The sequence below is a fragment of the Mus caroli genome, chromosome 9, assembly GCF_900094665.2.
Source record: "Mus caroli chromosome 9, CAROLI_EIJ_v1.1, whole genome shotgun sequence".
Lineage (NCBI taxonomy): Eukaryota > Metazoa > Chordata > Mammalia > Rodentia > Muridae > Mus > Mus caroli.
In genome coordinates this window covers 61,496,338-61,507,336 of record NC_034578.1, presented here as the reverse complement: position 1 = coordinate 61,507,336, position 10,999 = coordinate 61,496,338, and the positions used below count along the sequence as shown (strand labels likewise).

The 10,999-nt window shown below is 45.3% G+C and overlaps 1 protein-coding gene across 3 annotated transcripts in view; it reads left to right on the top strand.

Annotated features, from left to right (window-relative positions):
- The first annotated feature begins 1,979 nt into the window (after window positions 1-1,979).
- The window catches only part of Dis3l (DIS3 like exosome 3'-5' exoribonuclease), a 34,475-nt gene continuing 25,455 nt past the window's right edge, over window positions 1,980-10,999 (top strand). Inside the window, exons 1-2 of one of the 3 annotated variants that reach the window (XM_021171468.2) lie at window positions 1,980-2,442; window positions 3,982-4,135. In XM_021171468.2, coding sequence (XP_021027127.1) covers window positions 2,304-2,442; window positions 3,982-4,135 — 293 coding nt within the window. In that variant the 5' untranslated portion in view covers window positions 1,980-2,303. The other 2 variants (XM_021171469.2, XM_021171470.2) reach the window with 2 other exon arrangements.

Sequence of the window (10,999 nt, the reverse complement as noted above, 5' to 3'; positions counted from 1 at the left end):
ATAAAGCCAGGCCTGGGTGCATGAGAATCCCAGCACTTGGGGGTGGGGGGGAGGGAGTAAGAGCTCATGGCTAGCTTCGGCTACATGTCCTGATCCTGTCTCAAAAAGGCAGAGAGAGAAATGAGAGGGTGTGTAGGGAAGAGAGGCTAAGGACATGGCTCGGTGCTTACCTGGAGTACACAAGCCCCAAGTTCCATCCTTAGGTACCTAGAATCCCAAGGCCAGCTACAGGCCGAAGGATCAGAAGTTAAACTACATGGCAAATTCAAGGCCAACCTGGGTACCTGAGACCATCTCAAAAGTAATTAGTTTGCACATTATTGCCCCAATTCAAACCAAGGAGATGGGCATTGGATTGGATTGTAATTAACTTATTCTCTGAGATAGCATCTCATGCATCCAGGCTGGTAGCCAAGAAGGGCCTTGAACTTGTGATCATATTGTTTCCACATCCCCAGGTGATGGGATTATAGGCCTGTGTGCTCCCACAGCTGGGGGTGGGGTGGTCTGGAGGGGCTGCTCAGCAGAGAACTCTGTGCATGCTAGGCAAGCACTCTACCAACTAAGCTACAGCCTTATTTTAAATACTGATAAAAATCAACTCTCAATAAAACTCTAGCTATGCTCTATTCCTTAAAGGGTGGTTCATTTGCAGACAATTTCAAGCTACAAGGTGCTGAGGAGAGATATTAAGGGCAGATTAGTGCCTAATCAAAGTCATTCCTCCAATCCCACAGCATCAGTGGCTTTAAAAAGATAGGAAGGGAGCTGGGGAGGGACTGGTGGACAGTTATCTAAAGCATTTTTTATGTAGAGAACAATTTTGGCTACTCACTGTCCTCTGGTCTCTCTGGAATTGACTCCTGTATTGGACAGGGAGAGCCTCTTTCACTGTGGAGAACTTTAGGGACCCTTCTTGCACTGTCTGGTGCCTGTATGCCAGCTCTACATTATTTTCCTGATTGTGCAAGTCTACCTTGAGTTTCACCAAGTGATTTGACACAGAGATACGAGGAGGAGGAGACCATGACTCTTTAGCATTCCCTTAGGGTGAAATGAGAGACTGGTCCTGGTTTATTTCAGCTGCGTTGGAAGAGCCAGGTGTTTCCAGCCAACTGGGCCAGCCACATTAACCAAAGGTTGCCAAGCAGTAAATTCCTCGGTGCAGGCGCCCTGTGTTTTATTCACCAGTGACTAGATGATGCTTAACCTGCTTTGAAGTTGAGCAGTTTCTAGCTTCAAGATTGGTTCTGAAAGGTAATAACTAGGTATCCTTGGGCACTTAAGCTCCCTTAATGCAGTCTCACAGCCTGTAAAATGATACAAATAAACACCCACTCCTTTGATTTAAGGAAGCTAAATGATATTCTCGTGTGCTAAGTTGCTAAGGTAGCTCCAGTGGGCTCAGTGCTTGGAGAATCCAGGGTGTGTGGTCTCCCAAGATACTGCCCTTTTTGACAAACACTACAAGCACAGTACTTAGAGATCATGTCAATAGCGGCTCTAAGAAGTCCTTTGCCCGAGGCTGCCAGCGCTATAAAAGTTGTAGACTGTTTACCCCAGAAGGACTGGTTTTCATTTTATCTGTAGTGTTTGAATGTTTACGTGTATTAAAAGTTAAAATAAGCATATTTTGAAGAGGAAAACCGGTTTGGCCAGCAGGGTTACCAGCTTTTTTTTGCTGAGCCTTTCAATTCTTTCAGATACTGCAAAATCAAGGACGAGAAAACTACAGTTATTACCTCTGGGTTTTGGTGGGTTTTGTTTGTTTTGTTTTTTGTTTGTTTTTTGTTTTGGTTTTCGAGACAGGGTTTCTCTGTGTAGCCCTGGCTGTCCTAGAACTCACTCTGTAGACCAGGCCGGCCTTAAACTCAGAAATCCGCCTGCCTCTGCCTGCGAAGTGCTGGAATTAAAAGCGTGAGCCACCACTGCCCGGCATTACCTCTGTTACTATGGCAGCCCTTCGCACACCGGCCTGTGGGTAAAAACAAAGTAAAAGAAAAAAAAAAAATCCTTTTACACTCGACTACCTGCCACATCCTACCCTCACACCGGAGGATTCTTTGGGTGAAGTTTATCTACACTTTTCCCGCCCGGGGACAACTAAGGCACAGAGAGGAATAAAAGGCGCGAGTAGGGCTGGGCCCGGAGGATTCTCGGCCCTGGCTAGGTCGCTCCCGGTAGCGGGAACGTGAACGCTGTTGCCTGCCCGACCAGGCCCGAGGGGCGGGCCTCAGGCCTCGGTCTCGCCTGAGCCTGCCGCCCGCCGCTTCCCGGCCACAGTGCCCGGCGACGCCGCCAGCATGCTGCAGAAGCGGGAGAAGGTGCTGCTCCTGAGGACCTTCCAGGGTCGGACGCTGCGGATCGTGCGTGAACACTACCTGCGGCCCAGCGTGCCTTGCAACAGCCCGCTGTGCCCGCAGCCTGCCGCCTGCCGCAACGGTCAGAACCGGGGTGGACCGGGAAGGCCAGGGCAGGAAGAGCGAGGGAGGCCGGGGCCGGAGAGGGAAACCGGGGCTCGGAGAGCGAGGGAAGCCGGGGCTCAGAGAGCGAAGGAAGCCGGGACCAAAGGAACGAGGGAGGCCGGGGTCTGACGTAGCGAAGGCTGCGGGGCGCGAGCGAAGGGAACTGAGGCCTGAGGAGCGAGGGTGGCAGAGGCCCAAAGAGCAAAGGGAACCCCGGCCTGGCGTCGCGATGGCGGCGGGGCCCTAGTGAAGGAAGCGGGACCCAAGGAGAGAGGAGAGCGGGAAGCTGAGCAGCGAGGGCGGCTTTGCGCTGGCGTCAAGGGCGGAGCCAGACCCTCGCGGACTGTAGGCAGCCGCAGCGAGCAAAGCCGTCTGGGCTCGGCGGTCCTAGGGCAGCCGGGAGCCGCCCTGGAGCGTCCCCGGTGCGTCCAGTCTTCCCTCCCGGTGGCCCGCACAGGCAGGACCGGCCTCTGCAGCCTCAGGGGCGCTCCTCTCCGGACCAGCCTGCTCCAATGGCCCGGTCAAGTGGAAGAGCCTGCAGGCACTGGATGCTTCGTTTTTTCCAGGGGGACCTAAGGGCGTAGGCACCTCCTCCTTTCTGCCCGAAAATATCTGCTGCCACCTTACTCCTGAGCGTATTAAGCTGGCTGGACATTTAACATTGCCTGCTCTGCTCCTGCCAGTTCGCAGACCCTCCAGCACGACAGCCTCTTCCTCTTAGGATTGGAGACTTAGTCTGGGAGATGCTGGGAGCTAGACTGCCCCCTCTTTCAGGCAGCAGGTTGCTGTTTGTTACCCCTAGTGGGAGATGAGCGTGAGGGGGTCTTTTCAGAATACATGATTGAGGTCACAGCTTGACCAAGGAGGTGTCAGTTGAGTGGAAGCCCTACCACTGCCCATGGATTGAACAGCACATCCTTTCTAGTAGGTTCTCAACCCTAGAACCGTGTAGCCGCGTACAGAAGCTTCAGACAGAATAGCCTTGGAATTGTTAGGTGCTTACAAGGGGTTAACACACACACATGTGCACTCTTGCCCTTACATACATATATATATATATATATATGTATATATATATATATGTGTGTGTGTGTGTGTGTGTGTGTNTATATATATATATATATATATATATATATATATACACACGTGTACATAGCGATATAATGGATATGTAAGTAGCCAACGCAGTCAGTGCTCATGCATGTCTGTGATGGCTTAGTAGAAATTTAGTTTCTTCCAGGGACGTACTTGTTTTTAAAATATCATTCTTTCGAAGAAGTGCTGGCAACAGCATAAACCATGTTGGGCTTGTATTTAATCACAGCTGAGGGGAGGGGGAGCAATGATCTGAACTTTGAGCCTCCACCAAAGTAGATTTGTCTTGTCTTTTAAAAACTTCAAGGTGAAATTAAGATGAGAAGTTATTTTGCACACCGGGAGCACTGTGACATTGAAATAGTCATAAACCAGGTTTGAAAATGTTACCTAATCGCTTCCACTCTGAATTATGTTTCAGATGGGAAGCTCCTGTCTGCCGAAGTGACTCATTATGTGATTCCAGACTGGAAAGTTGTCCAGGATTACCTTGAGGTCCTGGAGTTCCCAGAGTTGAAGGGAGTTATTTTCATGCAAACGGCCTGTCAAGCCGTGCAGCACCAGAGAGGCCGGAGGTATCTGTTTTGCATTATTTATTTATTTATTTTCAGTACCAGTTCCCCTGCCCCCTTTAGAAAAGGTCCCTTGTTAGAGGGAAAGAGGAGGAATTCATTATTTTGTCAGAAAGGATTTTTGAAACTAATTTGGTATTCTCTTTGCTGGTGAGGAATGCAGTAACATTTTATATGTGTGCTTCAACACCTGGCCAAAAGATCTGACTGTAGATCAATAAACTGCCGGATCCCCGGGATGTACATAGTTAAGATTCTATGGTGAACTGGCTTCTGGTTTACATTTTCATAGGTAGCACTATTATTTCTTCCTTTTATTTTTGCTAATAATATATAGTATTTAATCTTATTCATAGGTACATTGTTTCAGGAGCATTCCGTTCTTTGGAAGAGAATACTTTTAAATCTTATCTTCCTCTATTGTAGATGCAAACTGTACTTACTGTGATTTATTCAACGAAATTAAAAATAGCTCTTTCTGATTTTTAGATTAGTCCTGTAACTATCAGCCATAGTAATTGTATTTGCTGAATAAAACATTTCTAATTGGACCAGTTTAAAATACTCACCTTGCACCTAAATGAAAGAATAATTGCCCCTTTCTGTGCAAATTTCTTAGAATACAGTTTTGCTTCATTTAATATTTGGAAACTTTTACGAGAATAGCATGTTAGAATTATATACCCAAACCCTCAATACCCCAAGGTATTTAACAAGCAGAAACTGGATTTATTCTGTTTTTAAGATGTTTTGGTTTCTCCAGCCTTTGGTAGTAAAAGGTAAAGTTGTCTTTATTTGTGTATGAAAATGATAAATTGTCCTGATGCTTAGTTCAGAGAAATATACATTAGCTAGAATGTACGTGGTTTTTTTTTTCAAATTGAATATTTTAAAATGAGCTTGAAGTTGATTTTATTCAGACACAGACATATAGATGTTTACACACAGCCAGGTTTAAACACTGCTGCAGGTGTCGTATTTCAATTTCTTTTACTAAAATCAATTTGTTGTTACCATTCAGCTCGCTCACACACAGCAAGCCTCTTCAACCTCTGTTTTCTAAAATGTTTTTAATATTAGGATTGTTTTGAAAACCAATTCCTGGGACAACCGAAAGCAAAGAGTTGGAATTTAAATGTCCTTTCTCCGGAAGGTTTCAGTGGTTAAGTGATGAAGAGCTCCTGCTCTTGGGTTGCGCTGTGCTTTTCTGTGTCTACAGGGAAAGTCAAAGGTGAAGAATTGGCAAGTAGGCCCCACCCTTCTGATTTTTCATTAGAGGAGCACTTTGTCAGCTTGCACTGTCGGTGGCTTTAAGGTAAACCAAGTGCCAGGATACAGACTGACTCAAATGCAACGACATCAGCCCTGTTTCTAGCAGAAAACGTTCTCCTGATGCCCAGGAGCCAGGCCTGGTGGCAGGTACCTGTGGTCCCAACAGCTGTAAAGTAGAAGGTTCAGGAGTTCTGTGTAAGTCTCAGTTATACAGAAAGCTTGAAGCCAGTACAGACTACATGAAACTTTGTCTTCACAAACAAACATGCATAATTATATTGGTATTTAGCTATAAATCTATTTATACTCTTTATGTTTAAGTACTTAATAAGCTTTAAAACCAAATTAAACCCTTAAATTTAATGAACAACACAGTATTATAAAATCATAAATATATTACCTTAGTCCCTTGGTTTATAAAAGGAACTGCTTCTAGGATCCCAAGACTACCAAAATCTGCAGCTGTTCAGATTCCAGCTATAAAATGGCATTGGGAGAGCTGGAGAGCTGGCCCAGCGATTAAGATCATTTGTTGCTTGTGCAGAGGACCCCGGTCTGATCCCTCAACCACAGGGTGGCTCACAACCATCTAAAATTCCAGTTCCAGGGGATCCAATGCCCTCCCTCTTCTGATAGCTGTGAGCACCAAGCATTTTCATGCTCTCTATGTACACATTCAGGCAAAATAGTCACCTATAAAATAAGGCTAATTTAAACTTTTAAAAATCAAATCAATAAATAAAACTGTATTGGACTGACAGGGTGGCTCAGCATGTAAAGGGGCTTGCACCAAGCCTGAGGACCTAAGTTCGAGCCTCCCTCAGTATCCACACGGTAGAAGGAGAAAGCCAACTCCCTCAAATTGTCCTCTGACCTCCACCCGTGTTGCCATGCCCATCCTCCTCCAAGAAGATAAGTATAATAAAAATTGCTTTAAATAGCATGGTCATGCAAATAATCTTCGCTCGCCATCTTGTAGGCTCTAAACCATCTCTAGGTTACTCAAACACCTAGCCCAGCCCAAGTGCTCTGTAAGCTATTGTCATACTGCATTGTGTGAGAAACAGACAGGCAAAAGCATCCATTCTTCGTACAATCAGATCTGTTATTTCTAGATGGTTTCTATACCCTCAGGTATAGAACATGAGCGCACAGGGGACTGGCTCCCAGGCAATGTGATGGATGGTGTTATTTTAATGAAATGAACTGATCAGAGTTGCATTTAACAACAGAGAGATGTAACCTGTAGTCCTGTTGTGTGGTTTTATATTTTGATCTCAGGAATACCAATGCAGAGAATGCCTGTTCTCATACATAAGCCGGAGAGAACAACTGAATGATGAAAGTCTTTTTTTTTTTTTTAAAGATTTATTTATTATAAGAACGTACACTGTAGCTGTCTTCAGACACTCCAGAAGAGGGCGCCAGATCTTGTTGTGGATGGTTGTGAGCTACCATGTGGTTGCTGGGATTTGAACTCTGGACCTTCGGAAGAGCAGTCGGGTGCTCTTACCCACTGAGCCATCTCACCAGCCCCGATGAAAGTCTTTGATTGTTGAGGATAAGCACACACCTGTCACCAGCAGCCCTCACTCGATGACTCTGCGAGGTTCTCCACACCGTCATGCATTCAGATGTGCATAGGCTCATCCAGACGTTTATCCAGAGAGTGCTAGGACTGAGAACACAGCAGGAAACAATAGATCCAGTCCTGGGAGAGGACAGACAAGCTCAGGGAATCTCGCCAACAGATGTAGAGCCACGCCTGTAGCAGGTGTTCTGAAGTACCAGGACATGGCTTAGCAGAGCCCCAGCAGACCGGTCAGTGAGTGAATAAGGGAGGGCTCTGCTGAGTGAGCTGCTTATACTGAGCACTTGAGGAGGAGGAGGAGGAGGAGGAGACCAGGCAAGGGAAAAAGCTTTCTAGGAGAGGAGACTTCTGGCCAAGCATCCACAAGGAAGAGATGTGGTCCACTCTAAGAACTGAAAGGACACTAGGTCAGAGGGAAGGCCTCGTGGGCTTTGGGGATGTCAAGGAAGGATTTTGTGCAGGATAGCATGATATCAGGTGCTTGTTTTAAGAGTCCTGGAGAGAGGAAGGAGGAGGTTGTGGCTGTGGCACAGATGGGGTGTTGCATTAGCCTTTTGAATTACTGTAGCACACACTTGAGGAAGGTTACCTTTCCCCTTTGTATAAAGCCCAGCATTCAATCCTGGGACTCTGCTTAATGATGTTGAGTCCTAACCACCTCCGAGAATCAACACCTTTGTGTGCAGGATCTGATTGACTTTCCACACTGAATATCTCACGAAGGGATGGAATTTCAGTGCAGTAGAGAACACATTCAAGCCATCTCCCAAACTATAGTGAGGATGCTGGCAGCTTAGACATGGATGGAAGTGGGTGTTCCCAAGACCTGTTCAGTAGGTAGGAATCAATAACATTTTCTAAGTATGTAACCATGGGAACTGAAAGTATATCTGTAACCATGGGAACTGGAAGTACATCCATGTTGAAACTGAAAACACTACAGATATTTTTATTTTACATGTTTAGAGTGTGTGTGTGTGTGTACTCCAGTGTGTGTGTATGTGGTATGCGTGCCTTGAGCATGTGTGAGTGACAGCACGCAGGCTGTCAGGTCTGCACAGTAGATCATTTTATCTCCTGAGCTCTCTCACTGGTCTTACTTAACAACAACCCAAGTGGCCGTCAACTGATAATATTGAAGAAAACATGGTACATCCATAAAATAGAATATTATTCAGCTATAGAAAGGACTGAACATGTTACCACTTAGATTGACCTTGAAATCATTATGCTAACTGAAAGAATCCAGGTATGTACATATATACATAAAAAATTTATGTGTTGGAGCCAGTAAGATGGCTCAGGTGCTCACCACCAAGCCTAACAGCCTGGGTTTAATCCCTGAAAACACATAGTAGAAGGAGAGAACTAATTCCTATAAGATTTCTTCAGACCTCCACGTTTGCTCTACACACAGGCTCATACACACATTAATTAAATCAACTAGCCTAAAAAAATTAATCATATATTTTTATTTTACACAGATCCTGGGGTGTCTGAGGCCTCTAAAAGAGCAGCTCTGATTTTAGTCAGCACTGCAGACAGAGTGCTGTATTAGCCAGTTTTCTGTTACTGTGGCAAATATACCTGAGATCACTAACTCACAAAGAAGGAAGGTTTATTTTCACACATAATTTGATAGGCTCCAGTCTGTGATCTGGAGTTTTAGATGGTTGTGAACTTCCCTGAGGTTGAGGGATCAGACCCGGGTTCCTCTGCACAAGCGACAAATGGTCTTAACTGCCAGGCCAGCTCTCTAGCTCTCCCAATGACATTTTATAGCTAGAACCTGAACAGCTGAAGATTTTGGTGGTCTTGGGGTCCTGAAAGCAAATCTTTTTATAAACCAAGGGACTGTGGTAATACACTTATGATTTTATAATTCTGCCAGCCTGAGGTCAGTCTGTGGGACACAGGTGGTACAAGGAGAAAACTAACCCAGTAAGCTGTCCTCTTACTTCCATGCACGAAGCTGTCCTCTGACCTCTATGCACGAGCATGCGCCTGAGCACAAAGTCAATAACTGTAATTCTTTATGATTCAGATTACACACGACTGTTGAAATACTCCAAAATGCAATCCATAAAGTCCGTGAAAGTATTGGCTACCACGACTAGAAACGTAAACGTAATGAAATTGTAGACACCTGAAAGAAGGACTAGGAGCCCCACGTGTGGCCTCTCAAAGCCTGGCAAAGACAGGCACTGCTGAGTTTCCATCTCCATTTCTTTTTGCTAGCCCTTCGAGGGTATCACCAGCAGAGGCAGGTGTTGCATCTGTGGGCAAGGGCCCCCATCAAATAAAAATCATAAGAAAGCCATCAAGCCCGGCATAGTGCCACCTTGCAGTCCCAGCGCTTGGGAGGCTGAGGTGGAAGGCTTGCTTGAACCCAGGAGTTCACTGCTAGCCTGCACAACATAGCAAGATAATATACTTCTCCCTCCCTGCCCCAGCCCTAAAGTTCAGTCTAATGAAGTTAGTTTAACCATATTCAGGAAATGGTTTGAAACATTTAGTTGATAAAAGTTTGGAAAAAAAATCTAAACCTGTCTGTGGAATTTACTTTTTTTTTTGTTTTCAGTAAGACTGAAATTTTTGTTTTAAGAGAATCTCATTTAGCCCAGGTTGGCTCAAATTCCTTTTAGCCAAAGATGACCTTGAGTGTCTAATCTTCTTACGTCTCATGATCAAAGTTGTGCTCCAAGTCTAGCCTAAGACTGGAATGGCTGCCACTACTCTGTCCAAATGCTATAAGCTTCTCTGTGCTGGCTTCACCCAGGCTGCCGTCACCTGATTCCATCAGAAACACTGCAAAGCCTGACTAACAGAAATTATGACTGTATTGTATGTGCGCACTACTAAATTATAACCACAAGCCTACACATCTCCAAGAAGCCCCGACTGTCACACTCAGAGTAATTCACTACTGAGTCCCTGTCTTCCCCATCGGCATGCTCCTGCCATTTGTCCATTTCCTTTATCTAGCTGACAATTGGAAGCACACAGAACCCTCAGAGTAGACGGAGAGAACCAAGTCCACGGGTTGTCCTCTGCCCTCCACGTGTGCTCTGTGGCATGCACACACACACACACCCATCATACATACACAATAACATTAAGTACAATTTAAAATGAAGGTAATGCCAGATATGATGGCATGACTTTTAATCCCAGCACTTGGAAAACAGAGGCAGATTCAGCTCTGTGAGGTCAAAGTCAACCTGGCTTACATAGGGAGAGCCTGTCTCAAAAAAATAATAATAATTAACTAATTAATTAATAAAGTGAAGGCAATGTGTGTGTGGCTGGGAGAGGTAACAGGACTCTGAAGGTGGTACTTTGTTCAGGCCCCAAGCCCTGGCCTTGCATCAGTGCTGACACAGGTGCTGAGCCTGCCCTCCTCTTGGCCCTGCTTTGGGTTGAGTGCTGAGGACAGTGGAACAATGTGTCCCCACCCATCTCATTCGGGCTGCTTCTCTGCCTTCCTTCCATTTGTACCTGGCTGTCCTGGAGCTCACTGTGTAGACCAGGCTGGCCTCTAACTCACAGACAGACATCTGCCTGCTTTTGCCTCTTGAGTGCTGGGATTAAAGGCATGTGCAACCATGCCTGGGTAAGAACTTGCCTTAAAGAAAATAAAAATTGGCATTTCCTTAATTCTTAAGTGTCTAGTTTAGAGGCAGTGTGTCTGTCGGCACCACTGTGTTCTACACTCAAGTTCAGAATTCTTCATCTCCCCACTGAAAGGTTGTACAACTTCAATATCACTTCTCTCTCCAGCCCTAGTAACAAGGCTACTTTCTTCCTCTGTGTATCTGCTCTAGATGCCTTACATAGCTGAACCACAATGTCTGTCCTTTTGTGACCGGCTTGCTTCACTCACCCTAGTTCATGGTTGGGACAGCATGTGTCAGAATCCCTGTTTCTAAGGCCGAGTAATTTTTTTTTTTTTAAAGATTTATTTATTTATTATTTTTTTGTTGTTGTTTTTTTTTTTTTTTTTT